Consider the following 27667-nt stretch of genomic DNA (forward strand, 5'->3'; position numbering starts at 1 on the left):
TATTCACATAGATGACACTTGTGATCCTTGATTTTTAAATGAACAGTTTTCACATGAATTATGAGGTGTCTTTTCATATGTGCAGCATATTCACACAAGTCACACTTGTAGTTTTTACCTTTAAGTGAACAGCTTCTATATGTATTTGAAGAGTTCTTTTTGTAGTAGCGGCATATTCACATAAATGACACTTATGGTTCTTGATATTTAAATGTACATGATTGACATGCTTTTTCAGATTTTTCTTTCCAATCGGTACAGTACCCACATAATTGGCACTCGTGTTTTTTTGTATCAAAGTGTACACATTTCACATGACTTTGCAGGTCACTTTTAGCACTTGCGATGTGTTCACACAATGAGCACTTATGATGAGCAGATGATAACTGATTTTTCTCGACTTTGGTAAATGAACAGTTTGAGTTAGTTTCCTCATTCTTGATAATATATTCCTCTCTTTCGTAAACCCCCGTTCCATCCATAAATTGTTGAACAACGTCTATAATTCCTAATTTAAAGAAAACAGAAAGATAATGGAAATGATAAATATTAATCATAATCATATTCAATTGCAATCATCTCGAACATGTTGACACGTTTTGTTTGTGCTCCGTGATTTATCGATTTATTCACTGTGATAAACCGTAAGACAAATCCATATTTTGCCTTTGCAATTCAAATTTTTCATATTTTTGATCCAACAGAATTTGTGTTCATTTCTTCATAGCACATATGTGATTTGTTAATATTGCTTCTCATTTGAATTCCATCGTTGATTTCGCATCCTTGTTACCTCGCTTTTTAGATGATTTACATCCGATGCTCTGCATATGTTTCAGCCTCTGGTGAAGCTGACCTAACTATAAAATACAATAAAGGAATTCCTAGAATAGTTGAGATACCGACCGCAAAAAACTGAAATCTAACTTGATAATCTGGCCACTTATTTATACGAATCTTGTCTCACTGAATTCCAAATCGATGATTTATCTCTCCTTGTTTGTGATCGTGAACCTGTCCTTGTTTTTCTTGCTGAGACCTGGCTTCAAGCAGTTTGCGTTAACGGGTTATACAATGTATCACTGCGACAGTGTAACAACTCCTGGCCATGCAGGTGTTTGTGTTTATGTTCGTGATGATGTAGTTAATTCGTACCGTATTTCTCATTACTCAATACCTACCCCTGGTATCGATAACCTGTTTTTCGATGTGAGGTCGGATGAATTGGAGCTGCCAACGACACCGGATCTCTTCCTCACCAATGACGTGAATCTTATCTCTGATATTGAGTATCTTCCCCCGCTTGGAAGGTCAGATCATGTGGTGTTGAACACAAGCATTCAGGTACTATCGTCCAAGCGCCCAAGAACTGTGAGCAAGGTGATAACATCGGTCGATTACGAGGGGATGAATGCTTCGCTTTCTGCTATCAACTGGAACTCGTTGCTCGATGTACCTGATGTTGAGGTAGCCTGGAATCGATTTTCTGAGACTCTGACGCAGATTCTTCAAGCTAACACCCAAGTAAGAATAGTTAAACAGAGTCCTACTAAGTCATGGATCACTAGTAGTTTGTATAATGACATCCGCACAAAGAAGAGTCTCTGGCAGAGATTCCGTAGGAGTCGTTCGACACAGGACTTTTTGCGCCATAGAAAATTCTCCGAGTACCTCTCAGCCGCACTTAAACAAGCCAGAAAGACCTATGAACAGAATCTGATCAAGCCGGAAAATACAGGGTCTTTCACGAGGAACCTCACCCATATTTATACGGGAAACTACTGAACTATTTTCATGAAATTCAGCACTTATAAGTATTTCACGATGCTGATGAAATCTAAAATATTTTCAAGGCATGAGCACCTCCGGTTTTTCCGGAAATGACGTCAACTTCCGTTTTTCAAATTAGAACATCATTTTTTTATTGCAGAAATAGATTCCTTTGAAAATTTCAAGTTATTTTGATGTAACATTTTGTGAACAGTGACCTTTCCTGGAGTCCACACATTTTACATATTTGTAATAAAGCAAAACAACGACTTTACATGATCCAGCAGTGTTTCAAGGGTTGCCATCCAGATACCGTCGCCGCACTTTATAAGATTTACATCCGCCCAATTTTAGAGTTTGCTGGCCCGGTCTAGCATCCATGGCTTCGGCGAGATGCTCAGATGCTCGAATCTTTGCAGCGGCGTGTCACACGGTTGCCATATGGAGTGCAAAGACCTACCAACGGAGATCGTCTGAACATAACGTGTCTTGATACATTCGCGGATCGAAAGATCCGTGGGGACATGATTGTGGCGTTCAGAGCATTAAAAGCATTTTTCGGCTGGGATTTGTCGCATCTCTTTGTGCTGAACACCAACCATCTCAGAGGACATGACATGAAGCTAGCGCGGGAAAGATTCCATACGAGAGCCCGTCAGCATTTCCTGAGCAATCGGGTGTTCGCTTGTTGGAATCAACTTACACCTCATGTTGTTGGAGCTCCGACGGTTAATGTTTTCAAGAATCGGTTCGACATCTGGAGGACAAGTGTTATTTAGGATATTTCAGCACATATTGGGGATTTTTCTGTTTTTTCTTCTTTTTTTTTCCCTTGTCATTGGATGAATATTGCTTATTTTTATTATGTTTCTTTTTCAAGAGTTCTATAGTATTTTATACTCAACTCTGTATCTTTTATAATAATAATAATAATAATTATGAATGAATAAATCTGATAACATAGTAACCCCTATAATTTGACTTGTATTTTATTGCATATAATTCAGAGAACTCATATTTAATATAGATTTGAAGAAAGGTATTTCAAAAATAATCAGAAAAACCACGATGACACATAATCTAAAATAAAATGAAGGCTGTTCATTTAATATTGACGATAAAATCCCCACCCCTTATCGATAAACGTAGCGATCGCAGCGACTCCTTGCCTACGTTCCCCGTTTTCGGGGACGACGATCGTTCTCCTTCTCTCTACTCTTCATAGTTTTTCTCTATGGTTTTTCTCAAAGAATCTTAACCATAGATCTAATCTTCTTCTTCTTCTTCTTTTATTGTGCTTGGCAGCAGGGCCATCTACACATTGAACACTTCAATCTTCAAGGTGCTAAATATCTTAATATAATTTCAAAAGGTGTAAAGACTTTTATTTATTATAGAGGTAAGTTTCAGCTTCGGGTGAGGAGGGGTGACACATAAGACATCACTTGGGAAACTGAAAGGATACATAGTGTTAGCTTCACGGAAACACACATATCACAGCTTATATCCACAAGAATTCAAAAAACCGAAGAGTGATTTGTATACCAACAGATTTTCAGAGAATATCAAATCTTGGATGTTAAGAGGAAAAGGCATATTAGCGCATACTTTTGAAAGGTCGTCATATAGTTTCCTGCATTCATGATCTTTGAGAGAACATGAAAAGAAAATGTGCTGCAAATCTCCTCTCTCTCCACATTCACAAAGGTCACTGTCTTTGACCTGGATCTTAGCTAAGTGGGCAGGTGAACAGCAAAGGTTTGCCCTGAGTCTATTCATTGTTGTCAGATTGCCTCTAGGAAGATCAATTGAATGGAACCATGGTTTTTCATGGAAGTGGGTCATGTTAATCATGGTAGAGTAGAGATGACCCCTAAGGAGCGAAGATCGTTTCCATTCCGACCTCCACTTCTCCCATATGTTTCGTTTCAATGAGGGCCAATGTTCTCTTATGTCTCCTTTGATAGGAAGAGGACTAGGGAGTTTGCAACCTTCCTTAGCCAAACGGTCTGCATGATCATTGCCTGAAATGTTTGTATGGCTGGGAACCCAGACAAATACAATATTACGGTTGGACTGAGAGTGTGTAGAAAGACGGTTTCGGATTGAAAGGGTTATAGTATCATAATTGGAGTGGGGGAGCCAGTTTTTTATCTTTTCAAGGGCGGACTTGGAGTCTGAAATGATGATAGTATTATTGTTGGACGTTTCTTCAACTATAGACAGAGCTTTATCGATCGCGAGGAGTTCAGCGGATGAGATGGAGAAGTACGAGGGGACGCGCCCACTGTATGAGATACCCTCTGAGCTGAAAACACCTATACCAACCTGGTCCCGAAATTTTGAGGCATCTGTGAATAGCCGGGAGTGATGGGGAAACCTCTCTTCGCATCTCTCAACAAACAAATAGGAGTTGTCCAAGTCCTCTTTCCGAAGGTTTAAAGAGCAATAGTCGACATCAAGGTAGTGGACGGACAAAGGAAACTGAAAACGAGGAAGACGGCAAGAGGAGAAGAAACAATCTGTCTCAGGTAACAAACTGAGAGCCTCTAATGAAGGTGGGGCAGATCGGCCACCCCAGCATGGCGCCAAGATGACAGCAGTGACATCTTTTGAAGGAGGGGATTAGGTGATTTTCTAGCTACCCTAGAAACAAATTTGGCAGCCAACCAGATACGACGGTGGGAAAGAGGAAGTTGTTTACTCTCAGCAAGAAGGACATTTATAGGGGTGGACTTCATGTATCCCAAAGCCACCCGGATGGCAGAAAACTGGACCCTATCAAGTCGAGACAGAATGGGCTTTGTACATCTTCCCAAGAAAATAGACCCATAGTCAAGAAAGGGAAGAACTATGGCTTTGTAGATAGTTAACATGGTTTGAGGGTGTGAACCCCACCATGTACGACATAGGGCTTTCATGACGTTAATGTTTCGGTTGGCTTTCGAACACATGTTTTCGATATGAAGGGACCAGTTCATATCGACATGTAAGGTTACTCCAAGGTATTTGGTGGAGGTTTTCCAGGGGATTGTACTAGAAGAAAGTTGAAGCATACGGAGATTGACCAAAGTTTTTCTCTTGTGGAAGCACATAGCAGCAGACTTCTCTGCCGAGACAGTGAGTCCCCTACTCTGAGTCCATTGCTCAATCAATGCTAGTGCCTGGGTCATTCTTTCAAAGGCGTCTTTAAAGGATTTTCCAGACGATATTATTGTGGTATCATCCGCATATTGGATTACCTCAATGCCTGGGACGTTCAAAAAGGAGGATAGTCCTTTAACGAAAAAATTGAAGAGATTGCAGCTATCAGGGGAACCCTGGGCTAGGCCTAGAAAAGATGTTTTTGGGCCAATAAGTTTGTTAAAACAAGGGTCTACCAAGAAAACCTTCCTTCCCACGGTTAGTTTTTACAGGACATTGATTAGTTGGACAGGAATTCCTTCTTTCAGTAAAATAGATTGTAAGATATCAAATCTTACAGAGTCATACGCCTGTTTGATATCCAGAAAAACAACTACGGAAAATTCATCCCTAACAAATGCTGTGTAAATGGAGGTCGTTAAGGCAGCCAGAGCATCATTGACAGATTTGCCCTTTCGGAAGTTAATTGGGGCTCAGTTGTGGGGGTGTTCAGCTCGTAAATTCTCTCCAGTCTTGCTGCTATAAGGGATGCAAAGATTTTCAGCAGACAGGAGGTGAGAGCTATGGGCCGATAGCTATTAGGGTCATGAGGGGGCTTTCCAGGTTTGCAGATAGGTACTACAATTGTTTCCGTAAGAGATGAGGGAATGTCAGGATTTCAGAGTAATCCGTTGAATATCCGTAGGATTATAGTTTTAGCTTGGATGGGTAGATGTTTGAGCATAACAATAACAATAACAATAACAATTTTTATTCAATTCATAGTACATACTAAGTAAGTACAAGAAAAAATGTCCTAGTATGTTATCATACTTCATAATTAGAAATATATTTTAGCCTAATCACATATTTCTGTGTATTCTACAGTAATCTAAATATTCTCCTACATTATATGGTTCACAATCAATGATAAATAGGAAAAGTCTTTTATTAAATTTTTTTACATCGTCCATAACATGAAATTGCCTTGGCAAAATATTGTACAGTTTAATACACATATATCTAGAATTTTTGTGAGTTATGCTAAGTGAGTGAATTGGGTAGTAGTATTGATCCATTTGCCTAGTTTTTTCATTTTTATTTTTATATTTTTCGAACAATTCCTTATGTTCTACCAAAAACTTAATGCAATTATATACATATATGCCAGTTAATGTCAGAATATTGTTTGCTCGAAAAACACCTCTACAAGTCTGCCTATATTTCATTTTAAATAAAGATCTTATGGCCATTTTTTGTTTCACAAATAAGATATCAGTACTGGAACTATTTCCCCAGCATACAATTCCGTATGACAATAGTGATTGGAAGTTGGCAAAGTAAACCACTTTCAGTGTGGATGTATCTACTGATTTTTTAAAAATATTCATTGCATATAAATTGGAGTTCAGTTTTCTATTTAGGTATTCAATATGATTTTTCTACGTCAGATTAGCATCAACATGCACACCTAAAAACTTAGTAGAGTCCGCTATCTTAACTTGAGACTCATCTATTAATATTGTCTCTGGTATCTCAATATTTGACCTAGATGTATGAAAAATTACACATTCTGTTTTTTTTTCATTCAATTTTAATTCATTAGTACAGCACCAGCATTTCACTTCTGAGAAAGCTGCATTCACATGCTGTATTAAATTCAATATATTCTGCAGCCTTTTTATTATGTTTGTATCGTCAACATACATTATGAGATCTAAATTTTGATCAATATTATTGGGCAAATCATTTATGTACACAATAAACAAAAGTGGCCCGAGTATACTACCTTGTGGTACACCTCGATCCACAGTTTGTTCATCGGAAATGTAAGTTTCCGTGTTTATTTTAATACGTACTTTTTGTTTCCTTCCATTTAAATAACTACGAATAAGTTTTAGCTGTTGGTTTCGTATACCATACTTTTCCAGCTTCTTTAATAATGTGTCATGATTCACACAATCGAAAGCCTTTGACAAATCAAGAAACAACCCTACAGGAATTTCACCCTTTTCAATAGCCTCTATGACAAAATTTGTAAGCTCAAAAATTGCTGTAGTTGTATTTTTTTTATTCATATAACCGTGTTGCGCTCTACTGAAAATTTTATGTTTTCTAAAAAAACTGATTAGACGATTAGCTAAAATTTTTTCAAATATTTTCGTGAAAGTTGTTAACATATTTATAGGTCGATAGTTACCTATATCATTTGTAGGTCCGGATTTATATATTGGTGATATGATAGACATTTTTAGCTCAGATGGAAAGACACCCTCCACAAATGATTTGTTTATTATGTACCTCAGCGGTTCCACTATCAAATAAATAGTTTTTTTGATTAATACATTTGGCATTTCATCATATCCCGATGAAAAAGTGTTTTTCAATTGTTTAACCACCTTAATTATTTCATCTGATTTCACTTCAAATACAAAAAAAGAGTTCTGTACACGTTTCATATCATATTTGTCCTGACCTGAAGGAAAAGTTGGAATGATGGAACCAATGTTCGCAAAAAATCTATTGAACTCACTCACAATAACTTGTGGGTTTCCTGAAGGGAGAATTTGCTCTTTTATATGGCCTTTACCATTTAACGAATTTATTATATTCCATGTTGTTTTTGTTTTATTATCTGACTGAGATATTTTATTACTGATAAATGCTTGCTTAATTTTTTTAATTTCTGAATCATATTTTTTCTTGGTAAACTTATATTGTTGATAATATTCCGGCCGATGTTGTGCCACCAAAGAAAGCATATCAAGTTCTTTCTTTAAAGCCATCAAAACAGGGTTGGAATTACAAGTTGCATTGATTTGTTTTGATAAATTTCTCTTTCCTGATTTTAATTTTACAATCGGAATCGAAGTTTGAAGCATAGTTTGAAATTGACAATGAAAAAATTTCCACATTTCATCAATTTCATCATTATTATATTTATATAGATCTGACCAATCATATTCCGACAATTGTGCTTTGAAACAAAATATACTTTCATCATTATATATTCTCATCAGTTTTTCACCCCGAAGTTTAGTTTCATACCCATTCTCCAGAGTGAAAGAGACAATTTGAGCTGAGTGATCAGATAAATGTGGTTGAATTACCTTCACAGAACTATCTGCTATATTAGTAAATACATTGTCAAGACAAGTAGCTGAGTGACTAGTTATTCTAGTTGGTTCATTAACCATCTTTTTTAAATTAAAACTATTCATTATCGTTGTTATGACATTAGTGTTTTTATTGCCTGTATTGAGGAAATCAAAATTGAAATCGCCCACTATTAAGACTGGACCATTTTTTTGTTGATTTATATGATCTAAAACTTCTTGTAGTTTCTCAAAAAATATATCTACATCAGCCAGCGGTGCTGACGTTGGCCTATATATACATACAACTATTAGCTTAAGTCTATTATTAGAATGACCCTCCATAGCACAACATTCAAATATACCTGCTATAGAAAATCTCGAAATGTCTAACCTGGCTTTAAATTCAAAGTTGACTCTTGAGTAAACAACCACTCCTCCATGTTTGCCCTGCTCTCTGCAGAAACTATTTACTTTTTTATATCCCTCTAAATAGAAACTGTTCAGTTGTTCTTCATTCTGCCAATGTTCAGTTATTGCAATAAAATCAGTGTTATACTCATTTATTAATTTTAAAAGTCCATTGTAAGAAGTATTGAGACACTGTATATTGATGTGTATTAATTTAAAGGTTTTGTTTTTTTCTATCTGTTTCAGCTGTTTGTATTTGTTTTGGTCAATTGTCGGAAAAAATTCCTAAAGCTGAACTCTCTAACCACTACTCCTTCTGGCCAAAATTCCTCACTGCAAATAGATTGAAAATCTTCGTCCCCGGTGACTCCTATTGTGAACGCAGAATTTCCACCTCTAGTTTCCAATTTCTTTACTTGTACATCCTCAATGTTTTTAGTTGATTGGACATAATTTGTCACATCTTCCGTAGTTTTCTTCCCTGCAATTTTTCCCAGGTATATCCATTTCCTTTTCCTAACTCCTTGAATTAATGCATCGCCCGACCTAGTTCCCGTGCATAATACCTTGTTGAATTGTCTGTTTTTCCTGGTCTTTCTGTTAATCGTTTGCCAGTCTCTATCATTTTGAGTTGATTTTATGTTATCTGATTTGAAGATAGAATACGTTATACATGCCATCCTTACCTGGAGCGGAGTCTTTTTTACTGAACATTACTTTTGACAGTTCACACAGAGAGAAGGGAGGTAGTGAGATCGAAGATCCACGGGATAGATTATTAGTGCCCAGAGGGCCACTATCAGCATCGTGGATAACTAGCTGAGGGGAAGGACAGATTCTCGAGAGGATTTCTCTGCCGCAAGATGGAGGGGCACGCGTTTGGGAGCATGGGGAGATGCCGGAACGAAACCTTCTGACATTTTTCCAAAGATTTTTGCTGTCCTTTATACTTAGGTTTTCACAGAAATCTCTGAAGGAGGACTTTTTCTTTTCTCTGATTTTTCTTTTGGCAATGGCTTGCATTTTCTTGGCATTTAGATAGTTTGAATTTGTAGGGTTCAGGCGGAAGTTCCTGTAGGCCTCTGACCTATTTTTCATATGGGTAATAAGCTCCGCATCCCACCACGGGACCCGATATCTGGAGTGACCCTCACGACACCTTTCAACAGGGAAAGAGCGATCAGCTGAAGAAATAATGATCTTCTGGACATCATCAAGTCGCTGAATATCTCGACGTTCAACCTCTTGAGCGATCAATTCCTGGAACAGCATCCAATTGGCCTCCTTAAGGTTATATCTAGAAGTTGTAAAATAATTCTGGGAAAATTCAGTTAATTTGAGATTCGCAATCCTGGTCATCGTTGGCCAGTGGTCGCTGCTACCCGGATCCGGAAGGACCTCCCAGAAGGAGTCAACTCCAATACCCGGGGAACAGAGAGAAACATCTGGTGCGCTCGGTTTATCCGGGGTCGTAATCCTAGTAGGAGAGCCATCATTGAGGAGGCAAAGATCACTGGTGGATAAAAACTGATCAAGAATGTTACCATTTCTATTTTTGGAGTAAGAACCCCAAAGGGGATGCTGAGCATTAATGTCTCCACTAATAAGATATGGGGAGGGGAGATTAGAGGTTAAATTAACCCAAAATTTCATGGGGAGTACGCGGTCTGGAGGGCAATAGATATGCACAATCGTTAGCTGGTCCACTTTAAATCCATGAATATCAACTCCATCTGGGAGAGGCATGTTAAGACTAACCTCAGCAAAACTCAGACTTCTGCAAACAAGTGAGGCGATACCGCCCCCCAAAGTAGGTCTATCTTGTCTAAGTATACTATAGCCAGACAACTTGAAGAAGTTGGAGCTGCTCAACCAGGTTTCGGAAAGTAGGATGATGTTAGGATGGTATTCCTCTATTTGATATTTCAAATTGTCAATGTTGGAAGATATGGATCTAATATTCCACTGAAGTATTCTTAACATTAGGGATAGAATATATTAGGAGTAGGAGTTTAAAATGGACATATAGAGGAATATTCTATTGATATTTATTTGTTAGGAATGTTGGACTGAACATTGTTATTAGATTTATTGTTGTTGTGGGTAGAAGAGTTGAATGAGAATTCTGGGGCTGATTGATTTTCTATGAAATTCATTAGGCTCTTAACAAACTCATGGTTTTTTAATACTCGCTGAGAAATTAGTTTGAACAAATCGTCATCAGAAATAGAATTATAAGCTGGTTTGAGTGAAGGGTTTGATTTATGGAAGGAGTTCGGCGTAGTGACTGGGGATAGTGGAAGTGACAAGTGAATAAGCTGGTCATTGTGTGCTTCCCTGTTATAACCTGGGGATTGCGGTATTTTTCTTTTCTTAACAAGAGTCGCATAAGAAGTATTTCTAGATTGAGGTGATTGCAGGAGGGACCTTCTGTTCTGAACTGAAATGAGGGATGCCTCTTGAGGAGAGTTATTTCTAAGTGTTCGGGGTACTAGCGATGGGAAAGAATTAGGTTGGGAGACTGGATTGACTGCTTCGTTTTCAGATGAAATATCTGCATTATAGGATCTTGGGACCAGTTTCACAGCTTCAAAGTACGAAATATTCTCCAATGCTATGAGATTGTTAATTTGTTTTTGCCTAGCAAATTCAGGGCATTTCCTATCGGTAGAAGCATGGTTACCAGAGCAAAACAGGCATTTAGGGTTATTATTATTTGGGCAATCTGATTCTTCATGTTTTTCGCCACAATTTCGACATCTTTTTGATTCGGCTGGGGAATTGCAGTTTGTCTTAGTGTGTCCATATCTCAGGCAATTGTAGCACTGGATAACTGGACCCACATATAGAGAAACATTTCTTAGAACACCAAAAATACCTATTTTATTTGGCAAGTTTTTCCCGTGGAAGGTGAGTACCCACGAATTTGAGGGAACATAAGCGGTAGTTCCATCCTTAACAACCCTTCTTTTCAACTGACGAGCACCAATAATTTTTATTCTGGAGTTGGCGTGGGACAAAATATCTTCCTAGAGATACTAGATCCCACATCTTTGATGACACCTCTGCTAGAGACCATTCGGGATGGAATGAAAACATCGATATCAGGGTCATCAATGAAAGGATTTTCAGATAGGAATTTATTAGCATTTAGGGGAGTAGAGAACTCCACGGAGATTCTCTTCTTTCCTTTCTTTTTAACATCTTCGACACCAGGCACCTTGAGTCTGTCGAGTTCCTTACCAAAGTTCATTGGATGCATATTACCAATGTTAGCGTCTGATTTAGATTCAACTATAACTAAAAAAGGGCCAGAATCTGACATAGAGTAAGTGTGGACTATTTTTTTTTTATGGGGTGGACGAGAATTCTCAGATAACTGAGATAACAAGGAAGAAACTGATTGAGATGCCTTTGTTGCCTCCAGGAATAGTTCTTCATCATCCTGGAATATACTTCTAATACTATTGATCTCCCTAGAGAGCAATGAAATGTCTGCCAGAGAAAAATGAGATGAGGAGTCTTCGGTAACATCAACTAGCAATGATTTAAAAGTTTTCTGCGATTTTGCTGATAGGTGATTAAGAACCTGTGGAGAGAGCGGGGTTTGAGGACGAGAAATTAAGGGAGAATTACCCTCTGGGGGATCCTGGGGACCCCCCGACGACCATTGAAATTAGCAGTGATTTGCTACGTTATCACTCAGCGGTTTTTTCAATTATTTTTTCTTAGTGTAATTATAAAAAATAAAAATAAAGTGAAAAAACAACTTACCCCACAATTTCTACGCTCACAACACTGAGTTAGTAGAAATTTTGAAGAGTTAGTGATTAAGATTACCCAATAATTAATAGGAAGAGCTGTCACTCGTTGAACGGTTAACCTCTCTTTTTTCCATAGATCTAATAATAATAATAATATACCATTAGGTCTATGCTTTTAACCTCTCATCATACGGATATAAACAACGTAAAAAATCATCGTTTTCAACAAAATGAAAGGATTTTATTTCCAGGAAAAGCGTATAACCAGTATTGAAGAACTTTAAATTAAATAGAGTGTTTACCGATTTTATAATTCATCATTTAAATCCAGCTCTACACCTACCAAAAATAGATATGGGTGAACATTGTATTGTTATTGAAGATGCTGATGAGTGAGTATCTCCATTTACATATTTTGTTTCAATTATGCCTGATTTGTTAACTCAACTGAATTAGTCGTCTTGAATTCTCTGAGATTCAGAGATCGAATAAGGCAAGGTAAATGGTTAAACAATTTTTTGTCCTTATTGTCCTGTGTTTTTCGGTACTCCTCCACTTCGAGTATGGTTGTTATGAATTATGATTATGAATATTATGATTATTTTCTGATGCTTTTCTCTTCCTCCCTAATATACATATAATAAGTTTCAAGACTAAAAATACAAGACAGTGTGGGAATACTATTTTGTTATTAAACTGGTCTACAAGACGACCTTGGAGTTATATTATAGATCATGCGCAAAATCCACTTTTGGACAATGAAGACCCTATCATCTACTGAAAAATTTCCCCAAAGAAGGATGTTGTAAGATAAATGACTAAACACTAACCTGTAATAGATATTGATCAACGATGACATGGGGAACGCTAGTGTTCTACTCCACTTATAGCAAAGAACGAGATATTTAATCTGCTACAGACCAAATTAATATGATTGAACTATCTCTAATTACCATCCATAAAAATTCCAAGAAATCTAACACAATCCTTAGATGTGGTAACAGTATCCAGGTGGCAAGAATGAGTTCCTTACCACATTTATCCACTGGTAAATTCCGTCCTTTCAATGTTAATTACAGGATTTTCTGTATGGTACCATCTCATCAAGTATAAAGTCGCACAATATTTGAAGCTCCTAGAAAGAAGAAGCCCTAACAGCAAAAGACTTGTCATCAGCAAACAAGATTATCAAACCCATCTTTAAAATGATGTTTTGTGTACAAAAACTGAACAAAGCATCTCTTGGACTTAAGGGAGGCTCATTGATAGAAAGAAAGAACAACAGAGGTCCCAGTATGGATCCCTGTGGTACTCTGTTCAGGGTTAAGAGTGAACTCAGATGATAGAGTACTTTGACATTTACTGGTCCTTCATAGACCTAATAATATATTAGAGAGATATGGGTGTTTATTGGTTATGCGGTAATGGAATAAGGTCTTGCGCTATCTGTCTCAGATTTTAGTCGTATGGAAGATACAAATTTACGTAATTAGCGTAAGCAACGCATGATCGGTAAATATCAAAGTTTGTTGTCGACGTAGGTTTCTAGAAGATGCACTTAGTGTTAAGTGTACGTTGCACCAACTGTTAAGTGACATTTAAATGGCTAAAGCTAGCCTTAAATTTAAGCGCTCCTGTAATGACCACTTAGATATTTAAGGGCGGGATTCTAACCTAGAATAATTTGTTGAACTGGCTGCAGAAATTCCCATTTTTGATGGATTTTGAAGATTGAATGAATTAATTACTGAATACCAAGCCTTTTCTTTTGCCTTTATTGTAATGCCATCAGTCTTTTTCAATTATCAATTTGGTGTCACAAATCATATTTTAGTTAGCAACAAACTCTTTTCTTCTGTTGAGAAGTTGAGTGCCTTTCGTAAATTACCACCATTTGCTTGGCAATCATTCACCGTCTTCGTACTAACAAGACCCAAGACCTTACAAAGAAAGTGTTGTACTTGTGTAAACTTAGGTACCTTTTATTTGACAATCCTTATCATTATCAATATTAATGCTAATTCAACAACAAAAAGTTGTTACTCTTTGATAATATTATAATAATTTACTTGACACTGACTGACAGGATAATAAAGTTAGTTTAATGAAATGACAACGATCATCGGCAACCAATCCAATTTAATATTGGAGTTTCATCATATTTCCTGGAGAATATTTGTGTGTACTGCTTTACTGCCATCAAGCCATAAGCCAATGTCCAATCTAGATGTTTCTTCTTTTGTGAGTCTTGATAAAAAAAATCTAGAATTGAACCCAGAGACACCCAGAGAACCCTTTCTCTATGATTGAACCCTTTTATTTCCTATTAAAAACTAGTTACATAGTTCATAATGATCCATATGAGATTGAAATAGGTACTCAGAATTAAACACTATTTGAAAATTTCTATTTTTTTTTAATTTTCTTTCCATGTGACTCATTACTGGGGAATTCTCCTCAATTTGGGTTATCACAGCATATTCAAGTTTAAGCTCGATAAAAATATTTCAAGCACTTAAAAATGAAAAATAAAAATGGGTATTCAAAGTTTAAAGCGTTTTGTGAGAATTGCACAAGCTGGCAACATCGACTGTAATATGCCTTGATAATAAAGGACAACAAATGCATTATCTTGATGAGATAGACAAAGATGGCTGTCTATGAAGTCTGCGACGAACGAGGAAGGTTCGGAAGGTAGTAAAATTTTATGGGATTTTTATGGCCGGTTGCTGTTGAGGCTCGCCAGTAAGTACGCGCCTGTAAATCACCAGCTGTTATTTTATAAACAAGATGATCGGACATTGTTTTTATTTTCTAGTAGGCGCTGTTGCCAAATCGTGAACTTGAAACCAAGCGATTTAAATTTTAAAACCGTCATATTTGAAGAATGATTTTGAATAGTTTCCGCGGTGAATTTGAAAAAAATCATGAATGAAACTCATAATTATTCAGTGTAAACTTGCATATGCTGTGATAACCCAATTGAGGAGCATTTCTGATATGGTGTTAACGATTAACGTTAACTTGGGCTAAATTATTCCAAAAGTAACGTTTAACGAAGTCAACTTTTTTAGTAACGGACGAGCGATTAACGAAGTTGATTGTCTGATTAACGGTGCCCAGCTATGCCCTTTTATTCAATTGACTCAGAAAGTCTAATTTATTTCAGAGTGAAGTTAGAAGAAAAACCAGGGATCATAGACATATGCGAACACTTCATAGAAGAAGAAGGAGTTTACGAAAGAGAAGAATTTATAATAAAGAACGAAGGAAGTTGCACGAATTCCTCAGGTGTAGTAGTTGATGCAAATCAGTCAACTGCCTTTTTCAACAAAAAAATCCCTCAAGTATTTGATCCCACAACCATTAAATCTGAACCGGTTCAGTGTGAATTTCCTAAATGTCACTTGGTTGGTGCAAGGGAAGAAAAATATCTTGATGAACCCATACAATATGAACATATCGATCATACATACTGTCGCAAATATGACGAGAAATGTCATGTCAAATCAGAAATCTTAGAATTTGTCGAACAATTTATAGACAATGAAGGAGTTCATGACAGAGAAGAATATATAATTGAGAATGAAATAATGAACTCAAATTCCCTACTTATTGAAGACAATTCAAATCAATCACCTGCCTCTTTTAACGAAGAAATGCCTCTAGTATTAGCAACAGGCATAAAATCTGATATGTTTAACTTAGGAGTTGTGGACACTTGTGAACAATTTATAGACGAAGAAGGTGTTCACGATAGAGAAGAATATATAATTGAGAATGAAAAAATTAACCCAAACTCCCTAATTAGAGAAGGTGATGCAAATCAATCACCTGCCTTTTTTACCAAAGAAACGCCTCAAATATTTGATCTAGAGAATGATGAAGCTCTTCCTGTGACTATCAACAATCAAGAGTGTCATATGTGTGATTTCGAGACCAATGATGAAAAAGACCTTGCGTTACATATCAAATCCGTTCATTCGAATATTAAGTGTCATTTATGTGAGTATGTTACTAGCAGAAAAGGGGACTTTCTAATGCATGTCGAGCGTGTTCATCTGGATAGGAAGAAACAAGAATGTTACATTTCTGGATATGCTGCACATTTGAAAACTAAGGAACACAAGTGTCACTTATGTGAATTTGCCGGGAGTGCTAAACGTGACCTCGAAAAACATATAAAATCAGTTCATTTGAAAATTAAGGAACACAAATGCAACTTATGTGAATATGCTGCGAGTCAAAAACAGACTCTTCGAAGGCATTTTAACGCTGTTCATTTGAAAATTAAGACGCACAGGTGTCACTTATGTGAATATGCTGGGAGTGCTAAAGAGAATCTTCGAAGGCATTTTGACACTGTTCATTTGAATATTGAGAAACACAAATGCCACTTATGTGAATTTGCTACGAGTGCAAAACAGACACTTGATAGTCACGTGAAATCAGTTCATTTGAAAACTAAGGAATACAAGTGTCACTTATGTGAATTTGCTACGAGTAAAAAACAGTATCTTCCAAGGCATTTTGACACTGTTCATTTGAAAATTAAGACGCACAGGTGTCACTTATGTGAATATGCTTCAAGTGAAAAAAATGCTGTTAAAAAACATATAAAATCAGTTCATTTGAAAATTAAGGAACACAAATGCCACTTATGTGAATTTGCTACGAGTGCAAAACAGACACTTGATAATCACGTGAAATCAGTTCATTTGAAAACTAAGGAATACAAGTGTCACTTATGTGAATTTGCTACGAGTAAAAAACAGTATCTTCCAAGGCATTTTGACACTGTTCATTTGAAAATTAAGACGCACAGGTGTCACTTATGTGAATATGCTGCGAGTGAAAAAGATACTCTTCGAAGGCATTTTAACTCTGTACATTTGAAAACTAAGGAATACAAGTGTCACTTATGTGAATATGCTTCAAGTGAAAAAAATGCTGTTGAAAAACATATAAAATCGGTTCATTTGAAAATTAAGGAACACAAATGCCACTTATGTGAATTTGCTACGAGTAAAAAACAGACACTTGATAGTCACGTGAAATCAGTTCATTTGAAAACTAAGGAATACAAGTGTCACTTATGTGAATTTGCTACGAGTAAAAAACAGTATCTTCCAAGGCATTTTGACACTGTTCATTTGAAAATTAAGACGCACAGGTGTCACTTATGTGAATATGCTTCAAGTGAAAAAAAATATCTCGAAATGCATGTGAAATCAGTTCATTTGAATATTAAAGAACACAAATGCAACTTATGTGAATATGCTGCGAGTCAAAAAGATACTCTTCGAAGGCATTTTAACTCTGTTCATTTGAAAACTAAGGAATACAAGTGTCACTTATGTGAATATGCTTCAAGTGAAAAAAAGGCTCTTGAAATACATATAAAATCAGTTCATTTGAAAATTAAGGAACACAAATGCAACTTATGTGAATATGCTGCGAGTAGAAAACATACTCTTCGAAAGCATTTTGACACTGTTCATTTGAAAATTAAGGAACACAAATGATAAAAGTATTATCCAGCGATATGTCAACTCTGTTCATATGAATATTAAGAAATACAAATGTCACTTATGTGAATATGGTGCGAGTGTTAAGAATAGACTTGATTATCACGTGAAATATGTTCATTTGAAAATTAGGGATTGGGGAACACAAGTGTCATCTGTGTGAGTATGCTGCAAGTACAAAAAATGTCCTCAAAAAACATTTTTACTCTATTCATTTGAACATCAACGAGATATTAATGTCACTCATGTGAATATGAATAATTCATTGGAAAACTGGTAACAGGTGGGGACATGTTACAAGCATAAACGATACTTTGTGGAATACGTGGAAAATCTGTCCATTCAAATAGCAAGTAACAATTTTCAGTAATGAACTATACTGTAAATATATGAGGTTATTTTTAAGCATTGATATTTTCATTTTCCCCCTCTACATTCCTTCTTGAAAAGAATCCCTCAACTAAAAATTCCGGACAGAAGTTCATATAGACTTCTTTTCTTAAAAATTGTCTCAGGAATATGTCGCTTATATTTTAACGTACCTACTAATGTTACTTCCCTATATATATACAGGGTCTTTCACGAGGAACCTCACCCATATGCATTTAAGATCTTGAACAATAAACTTCAGAGCCCAGATATTCTTGGTGGCTTGTGCTTCAATGTTCCCCAGAGGTCTCTCAGAGCCTGTGAGCTTTTTATGGTACCCTTTAGGTACACATACACGGCTCAGCACTCGCCTCTATGTCGGATATCTCGGACCAGCAACATGTTTAGTGGTCAAGTTGATTATTTTTTTATGTCTCTGGAACAGGTCCGAAAGATTTTAAAAAAGAATTGTACGTAGTTGCCATTTTTGGGGCATTCTGGGTTTCTCGCTTTTTTTTTTTTTTGTTTTTTTTCTGTTGATTTTTGTCAGTTGTACTCATGATCATTAGTTAAGTTAGTAATCTTGTATCGAATTGATCTATGTACTTATAATCTCTGTAATTTTGTTCGTTCTATCTGAGGATACATTAGTGGGTTTTTGTACCTGTTTGTATCCCCTTGTGAATAAATAAATAAAATAAATAATTATACGATAACTACTGAACGTATTTTCATGAAATTCAGCACTTTTATAAGTATTTCACGATGCTGATGAAATCTAAAATATTTTCAAGGCATGAGCACCTCCGGTTTTTCCGGAAATGACGTCAACTTCCGTTTTTCAAATTAGTACACCATTTTTTTTATAGCAGAAATAGATTCCTTAGAAAATTTCAAGTTATTTTGATGAAACATTTTTCAGTTTTGGTTGGAAAATTCTCTCTGAGCGGGAAAATTCGAAAAAAAAATCGAAAATAGAGCTCCGCTGAAACAAGAATAACTTCGAGGTTTTTGGATGGAAAATTTTCATTTTTGGGATATTTCAAGATGTGAGATTGATGTATCCACTTTAAAAATCGAAATCGCGATTCATGATACAGGGGGTGAAAAAATCGCTTTCAAAGTTAGGGATGACAAAATCGTGAAAAATCAATTTTTTCAAATTAGAACCCCAATTTTTTTATGGCAGATATTGAATCTACGTTGAAAAATAATGTGAGTTTTTGCATCACACCCTTGCCCTAAAGTGGTTATTTTCTGAGTTATTCACAAAAAACTATTTTTCGTCTTGAATTTTCAGCTATTTCTTTTCCCTTCACGCCAAAAAGATGAAATTTTCAGGAACTGTTACTTAAACCATGTTTTAGATTTTACTACACTAATATGCAAGAGAAAAAAGTTACAGGTTGTTCCTAAATAGATGGCGAATTTTGATTCGAATTTGTATCGGAAACCTCTTTATTTCAACTAATCGGCCATCGGTTTTCTCTCCAGTTATAAATAAATAATTCGTTATGAACCATATGCAAAAACTTATCATGTTTTACATTTTTTTTTAATGATAGATATCATTAATTACATCTGCCAAATTCCTCTTTATTCAGTAGCATTTTGTGTTTACTATTAATTTGGTGATAATTCGTATTAAGTTATAAAATCGATCATTATGCCTAATTTTACCAATGAAGATTATTTAAATCTCATTCTACTTCATGGAGAATGTAATAAAGTTGTAGATAGAACGATTCGACTGTTCATTGAGAGGTTTCCTGACCGACCCAGACCAACGAGAGATACCATTAACAGAACCATGACAAACTTGAGAAATGTCGGATCTTTCGTCAAGAAAACTATACACAGAGAAAAAAGTGTAGTAGAAGATGAGAACAACGAAATTACAGTTCTTGCATATTTTCGTGTGAATCCTCAAAGATGCCGAGATTGATCTGGGATTATCTCAATCGAGTGTTTGGAGAATATTAAAAAAACATAAAATGCACCCATATAAATTCAATAAGGTACAGCATTTAAAGGAAACTGATTTCGTCAGGAGAACAGAGTTATGCGAAGCTATGATGATTCGATTTCAAGAGAATGAAAACTTTTTGGACTGTATAATTTGGACAGATGAATCTAAATTCACAAAGAATGGTTCTTTCAATAGGCATAACAGTCATTATTGAGATGAAGAGAACAACCACCACTTCAGACAATGCAACTTTCAAGAGACCTGGAGTTTCAATGTTTTTTGCGCCGTCAAAAATAATGCAATTCTCGATGTTCACATTTATGATGGGACTTTAACTGGTAAGATAGAACACTACACATGTTTGCATTATTTAAAGAATGTTCTCCCTTAGGAGATAGATATTCTGACATATTGACTCAAATAATTGAGCCGCTAGTACAGAACCATAATGACTTATGGTATCAACAAGATGGCGCGCCTCCACACAATTCACTCAATGTGTCAAATATCCTCTACAGGCTATTTGAAGATCGATGGTTGGCGAACAATGGTCCACATCTTTGGCCACCACGTTCTCCCGATTTAACTCCTTTAGACTATTATGTTTGGGGTAGGATAAAAATATTGTCTACTCAACTCCCCTGACTGATAAAGAGGACTGCATTGAACTAGTCAGAAATGCGTTTAGGTTTGTTTAGATTTTTAGATTCATAGTTTTGAAACTCAATTTGGTTTTTAAACACTTTTGCAGATCTCTTCCTCCCGATGAAATAAGAAGAGCAACGCACGAAGCATTCCTGAGACGTATAAATAAATGTCTAGAAATTAACGGTCAAAACTTTGAGCATCTTCTCTAGTTATAACTGCGAGAGTTTGCCATGGTTCTCCTAATAGTAACTTGAAGTCGGTTTCAAGAAGGGGTGAAAAATCTACAGCAGGGTTCAAATAACAGTTCCTGAAAATTTCATCTTTTTGGCGTGAAGGGAAAAGAAATAGCTGAAAATTCAAGACGAAAAACAGTTTTTTGTGAATAACTCAGAAAATATCCATTTTTGGGCAATGGTGTGATGCATACACTCACATTATTTTTTAACGTAGATTCAATATCTGCCATAAAAAATGGGGTTCTAATTTGAAAAAATTGATTTTTCACGATTTTGTCACCCCTAACTTTGAAAGCGATTTTTTCACCCCCTGTATCATGAATCGCGATTTCGATTTTTAAAGTGGATACATCAATCTTACATCTTGAAAAATCCCAAAAATGAAAATTTTCAATCCAAAAACCTCGAAGTTATTCTTGTTTCAGCGGAGCTCTATTTTCGATTTTTGTTCGAATTTTCCCGCTCAGAGAGAATTTTCCAACCAAAACTGAAAAATGTTTCATCAAAATAACTTGAAATTTTCTAAGGAATCTATTTCTGCAATAAAAAAATGGTGTTCTAATTTGAAAAACGGAAGTTGACGTCATTTCCGGAAAAACCGGAGGTGCTCATGCCTTGAAAATATTTTAGATTTCATCAGCATCGTGAAATACTTATAAGTGCTGAATTTCATGAAAATACATTCAGTAGTTTCCCGTATAAATATGGGTGAGGTTCCTCGTGAAAGACCCTGTATATACAGGGTGTTTCATCATAAACTGGACAAACTCATATGACGTGTAGAGAACATCGGGAGAATCATTTTTTTTCTTATGAAATATTTCCCGTTTTCGAAGCATAAGGGAGATACACGGTGTTTAATGTCATTTTCGAGCGTTATTATATTGAGTGTGGTCGGTTATGTATAAGACTACTTGAGCTCGCTTATCATAAACAAGACTCTTCATATGATTTTTATTTCTGGGGTCATATATGAAGAGTCTTGTTTATGATAAGCGAGATCCAGTGACTTCGAGAGAAGAAATGATTCAAAGAATCGAATCAGCCGCCGAAGAGATTCGCCGAAACCCGGAAATGGTTCGTTCAGCGGTGGATAGTGTGGCGAAAATGGCGAGAAAGTGTATCCTGAAAAATGGCAATATTTTTGAGAACGAATTATGAATAAATTTTATACTAATAGGTTTTTTTTGTTGCGTTTGTGAAATTGTGAAATTATTCGTAGAAATTTCCGCAATAATGCCATGCCATTAATATCTGGGAAGTATTAACCGCCAATTTCTACTCAAACTGCATAAATTGGTTTCAAGATAGTTGCGATATTATATTCAGTTAAATTCAAATACTCTGTCAAATTCTATGAGCTGCCATTGCTTGGCAACGAAAATTAAAAACCTCAATTCAGATTCCACATTTATTTTAATAGGTACTTAACTCAGAGCAGGGAGTTCGACTCTCAATGAAGTTTCACTGATTTTTTTTAAATTCATTTTGCAATCTGAAATGTTTCGACATACAAATTCAAAAATTATGGGCCTAAGAACACAAGCTGTGTCATGTTTTTTTATTATTTCAGATATTCGAACGGGACATTTGAATGGCTGTAAAAACGAAACCGTTTGATATTTTTCGATTCTGTTTTGATATTCGTGTTAGGTATGAAAGTAAGTACAATCGTGAAAAATTTCATCAATTTCGAGTGAAATTTTTTTTTCGCTGTAGACATGTAAAAAAAAGTTGTGTTCGATTTCTGAAAAAATTTTTTCACAGATATCCTTTAAAAATTGTGTTAATTTAGGAAATGAAAATCAATTTGGCAACCGAAAAAAAAAATCACGAACATTGCAGGGTTTCCGCCATTTTGTAATTTTTTTTTCGGTGCTCTACACCATTTCTGAATGAAGCATCCAAAAATACTACGATATGACAAGAAACCATTACTTCCAGTCTTATACATAACCGACCACACTCAATATAATAACGCTCGAAAATGACATTAAACACCGTGTATCTCCCTTATGCTTCAAAAACGGGAAATATTTCATAAAAAAAAAATGATTCTCCCGATGTTCTCTACACGTCATATGAGTTTGTCCAGTTTATGATGAAACACCCTGTATACTCGCAACATACATGTATGTTCAAATTTTGTATAACCCATTCTGTAACCAAAATACTAGAGATTATTTCGAAAAAAATTGGGCTTCAGAGACTTTTAGTTGGATTTGCTTTCTGCCAACAGATAAACATTAAAAAAAGACTTATGTCAAATTCGTATTGTTTATTTTTGGGTCTTTTATACATTCCAAAGTTTCATAATATTTTCAACTGTGGCTATAGAGTTTCACAAGTGAGGGAATAAAGGAGCAACTTAAATAAAAATTTATAATTAACTGTCCTCCAAAAATGGGCGGGAAGACCTAGAACATAGTGTCCTTGTTACAAAGTACAAATACTAAAAATGGCCAAAAAATGAGTCAACACATTAAAAAAATTGATGAAAAAAAATGGAAATTTATTAAACACTCTTTTGGACTTCCATAACTTTTGTGAAGTTGTGTGATTTTTTGCACCGCTTTCTTTTGAGGAACTGACATAGTTATATGATTTTGTTCAAAGAAAAAAATTATTCAGAACTTTCAGAATGGATCTACAGAATTCTATATCATCTCAAAGTTTAAAAATAGATTTATATATGTTGAAATATACTGGATACTCCATATGAAGAATAAGAGTTTTTGGTAGAAACTTGTAACACCTTTGGAAACTGATTATATATACAACGGAAATATGTGTAGGTATGAAATATGAGCGAATCGATCAGCAAACATACATTCGGGAAATCTGATCCGATCACGAGCACTTTATAAAGTTTATACCGGGTACAGTGAAAAAAATCAAAGGTTGTTCAATAAAATGCGCCAACCAGAACTGACGAAATGGATACTAAGGATGACCTCGCGAAGTGAAATGACTTGCTATACGGTATCGGGATGTAATTAATTGTATTTCTCCAGAAATGAAAGAAACACAACCAGGGCGGATCTACTCGAGACTTTTATTCACTACCCCAAGGGCTACGCTCCATGACTGATAGCGAAGAAAAGGTCTATTTTGAGCGCAACTACGGGATTTCACTGACGACGAGCGGTATCTCTTATTCTCTACACCAAGGGCTTACGCACCATGACTGATAGAAAAGAAGAGATTTCTATTTCAACACTTATGACGCGAGAACACGAACAGGGGGTGTTGACGGGACTTTCCCTTCACTACCCCAAGGGCTTACGCACCATGACTGATAGCGAAGGGAAAAGTCAGACTCGCGAAACAGGGTGAAGTACGACAAAAGATAACAAAAAGCGATACAGACAGCAGTGTCAAAGAAGTAACCGGTGTAGGTCTAATAAAGAAACTGAACGGTATAGACGGGGACCTACCTCCTTTATTCAAGGCACTCGCGGAAAAAATAAATAAAAATTAATTTCTAAGAGCACTACCTTCATAACGAAAAAATTTATTCTAAATTCGCTGATCTGCTCGTCGGGCACACAATCGCAGAGACAAGAGAAAAGAGAGTAAAAAGAGCGTAAAGAGACAAAAGAGATTCAAGTGACAAAAGAGGCCGTCGCGGGGGAAAAACTGCTTTTATAGGCAAATCCCCCACACGTTAAAATCTGAAAATTTCAGAATGCGACAAGAGTGAAAAACGTCGTCAGCTCCGGTTTATCGCATATCAACATCAGAAACACGTCGAAATCTTCAACGGCATGCAAGAAAAACAACGTTAAACACAGATAAACTCCAATTTTCTCAGAAAACTGGGATTCATTACAAACTACAACATTGCAAAGCTGAGAATATTTTAAATCCATAGGACAGGTAAGACAATCAAAATTTTCAGAATAATTATTGTAAGTTGAGTTTTTCCAAAAGGTCTCAAAGGCAATCCACTATGGGATACCCTGTATCATTTTAGTTTCACTTCAGATGTACAGATTCAACATGTGTTGCTAGGTTCTTTTTAGAATTCACAGCGTAATCACAAAATTCACATTTGTGTTTCCCCATATTTAAATGGACTAAGTTGATATGATTTTGAAGAGTACTTTTTCTTCTCGTAGCATAATCGCACAGATGACACTCTTTAGTACTGTGCACCTTGTGTTTTTTAATTTTCAAATGGACAGCTCTTACGTGAGTATCAAGGTTATTAATTCTGAGGTGTCTTTTCATATGTGCAGCATATTCACAAAAGTCACACTTGTAGTTTTTAACCTTTAAGTGAACAGCCTCTATATGTATTCGAAGAGTTCTTTTTGTAGTAGCGGCATATTCACATAAATGACACTTATGGTTCCTGATTTTTTAATGTACATGATCGACATGCTTTTTCAGATTTTCTTTCCAATCAGTAAAGTACCCACATAATTGGCACTCGTGTTTTTTTGTATCAAAGTGTACACATTTCACATGACTTTGCAGGTCACTTTTAGTACTTGCGATGTGTTCACACAATGAGCACTTATGATGAGCAGATGATAACTGATTTTCCTCGACTTTGGTAAATGAACAGTTTGAGTTAGTTTCCTCATTCTTGATAATATATTCCTCTCTTTCGTAAACCCCCGTTCCATCCATAAATTGTTGAACAACTTCTATAATTCCTAATTTAAAGAAAACAGAAAGATAATTTAAATGATAAATATTAATCATAATCATATTCAATTGCAATCATCTCGAACATGTTGACACGTTTTGTTTGTGCTCCGTGATTTATCGATTTATTCACTGTGATAAACCGTAAGACAAATCCATATTTTGCCTTTGCAATTCAAAATTTTTCATATTTTTGATCCAACAGAATTTGTGTTCATTTCTTCATAGCACATATGTGATTTGTTAATATTGCTTCTCATTTGAATTCCATCGTTGATTTCGCATCCTTGTTACCTCGCTTTTTAGATGATTTACATCCGATGCTCTGCATATGTTTCAGCCTCTGGTGAAGCCGACCTAACTATAAAATACAATAAAGGAATTCCTAGAATAGTTGAGATACCGACCGCAAAAAACTGAAATCTAACTTGATAATCTGGCCACTTATTTATACGAATCTTGCCTCACTGAATTTCAAATCGATGATTTATCTCTCCTTGTTTGTGATCGTGAACCTGTCCTTGTTTTTCTTGCTGAGACCTGGCTTCAAGCAGTTTGCGTTAACGGGTTATACAATGTATCGCTGCGACAGTGTAACAACTCCTGGCCATGCTGGTGTTTGTGTTTATGTTCGTGATGATGTAGTTAATTCGTACCGTATTTCTCATTACTCAATACCTACCCCTGGTATCGATAACCTGTTTTTCGATGTGAGGTCGGATGAATTGGAGCTGTCTTTGGGCTGTATATATCGTCCTAGAAGTTGTGCTCACGACCAAGAACTATTTAATCATTTAGAACATCTATCAAATTCAAGAAAGAACTTGCTGATAGTTGGCGATTTTAACTTTGGAGATATTCGTGTCTGGCCTATGAGTCAGCTCCCATCAAATGGTTCCCCTTCCTTTCCTTTTGCTGAGATGTTACAGAGGTCCAGTCTGACTCAGGTCGTGGATCAGCCCACTCGGTTCAGAATAAAACAGCAGCCAACGATACCGGATCTCCTCCTCACCAATGACGTGAATCTTATCTCTGATATTGAGTATCTTCCCCCGCTGGGAAGGTCAGATCATGTGGTGTTGAACACAAGCATTCAGGTACAGGCGTCCAAGCGCCCAAGAACTGTGAGCAAGGTGATAACATCGGTCGATTACGAGGGGATGAATGCTTAGCTTTCTGCTATCAACTGGAACTCGTTGCTCGATGTACCTGATGTTGAGGTAGCCTGGAATCGATTTTCTGAGACTCTGACGCAGATTCTTCAAGCTAACACCCGAGTAAGAATAGTTAAACAGAGTCCTACTAAGCCATGGATCACTAGTAGTTTGTATAATGACATCCGCACAAAGAAGAGTCTCTGGCAGAGATTCCGTAGGAGTCGTTCGACACAGGACTTTTTGCGCCATAGAAAATTCTCCGAGTACCTCTCAGCCGCACTTAAACAAGCCAGAAAGACCTATGAACAGAATCTGATCAAGTCGGAAAATGGAGCGAAGTTTTTCAAATATATGCGATCTAAGTTAAACAGCAAAGTCTCGATCCCTGTAGTCGCTGATGAACACACAGCACATGTATATCCATTGAATGTCCATTGGACGTACAAAATGGACATGACGGACATCCATTGTACGTCCAGTTATGTACAATGTTTGGTCCAGAAAACGTCCGACCCTCACTGGATTTAACATCCTATGGACGTACATATAGGATGTACAATGGATGTACAGACAGGATGTACATCCTGTTGTTCGGACATTTTTTGGACCATTCATTGTACATAAGTGAACGTTATTTGCGAGTCTCAAATGCCCATTTTATTGGGATTAGCATTTTTTAAGTTTGATTCGAAAAAGGTATTTTAAAATCCCACCTATTAATACATATATTTATTGATAATAATAAAGAAATTGGGATTATTGAAAAATGAAATGCCTGGAAATGTTCCACATCTTTATGTGAAAAATTAAAATAAAATAAATAACAAGTAAGTATAATTCGAACATTGGACTACTGCCCCTAAGCAAAAAAAACTAAACTATAAAAAAATGAATAACAAAGAAGCAGATATATAGGTATATATATATACACTGAATAGGAA

The 27667-nt window shown here is 36.1% G+C and overlaps 3 protein-coding genes across 4 annotated transcripts; all 3 read left to right on the top strand.

The window, feature by feature from the left end:
- LOC123306310 lies at positions 1–27303 on the top strand. The gene is made up of 2 exons (XM_044888271.1): positions 1–65; positions 25135–27303. Exon 2 carries the CDS (start codon positions 26052–26054, stop codon positions 26739–26741), a length of 690 nt encoding a protein of 229 aa, XP_044744206.1. The 5' UTR covers positions 1–65; positions 25135–26051; the 3' UTR covers positions 26742–27303.
- Positions 12318–15742, top strand: LOC123308711. Its single transcript, XM_044891484.1, has 3 exons — positions 12318–12555; positions 15333–15573; positions 15707–15742. Exons 1-3 carry the CDS (start codon positions 12518–12520, stop codon positions 15740–15742), a joined length of 315 nt encoding a protein of 104 aa, XP_044747419.1. The 5' UTR covers positions 12318–12517.
- LOC123306306 (RE1-silencing transcription factor A-like) lies at positions 15553–18096 on the top strand. 2 transcript variants are annotated; one of them, XM_044888248.1, is made up of 2 exons: positions 15553–16446; positions 17665–18096. In XM_044888248.1, the coding sequence occupies exons 1-2, from the start codon at positions 15757–15759 to the stop codon at positions 17686–17688; spliced, it is 714 nt and encodes a 237-aa protein (XP_044744183.1). In that variant the 5' UTR covers positions 15553–15756; the 3' UTR covers positions 17689–18096. The 2 variants fall into 2 exon arrangements, with proteins under 2 accessions (XP_044744183.1, XP_044744181.1); XM_044888246.1 differs by having other exon boundaries at positions 15553–16431; positions 17650–18096.
- Positions 27304–27667: the final 364 nt, after the last annotated feature.

Source organism: Coccinella septempunctata, chromosome 2, assembly GCF_907165205.1.
Source record: "Coccinella septempunctata chromosome 2, icCocSept1.1, whole genome shotgun sequence".
Classification (NCBI taxonomy): domain Eukaryota; kingdom Metazoa; phylum Arthropoda; class Insecta; order Coleoptera; family Coccinellidae; genus Coccinella; species Coccinella septempunctata.

Excerpts from the sequence above, each read along its gene's own strand:
- LOC123308711 (XM_044891484.1), top strand. The coding sequence starts at position 12,518 with ATGGGTGAACATTGTATTGTTATTGAAGATGCTGATGA. Across the intron at positions 12,556-15,332 it reads GTTATTGAAGATGCTGATGA|AGTGAAGTTAGAAGAAAAAC; the intron begins GTGAGTATCTCC and ends AATTTATTTCAG. Across the intron at positions 15,574-15,706 it reads AATTTCCTAAATGTCACTTG|ACAATGAAGGAGTTCATGAC; the intron begins GTTGGTGCAAGG and ends AACAATTTATAG.
- LOC123306306 (XM_044888248.1), top strand. The coding sequence starts at position 15,757 with ATGAACTCAAATTCCCTACTTATTGAAGACAATTCAAATCAATCACCT. Across the intron at positions 16,447-17,664 it reads GGCATTTTAACGCTGTTCAT|TTGAAAATTAAGGAACACAA; the intron begins TTGAAAATTAAG and ends GACACTGTTCAT.
- LOC123306310 (XM_044888271.1), top strand. The coding sequence starts at position 26,052 with ATGATTTATCTCTCCTTGTTTGTGATCGTGAACCTGTCCTTGTTTTTC.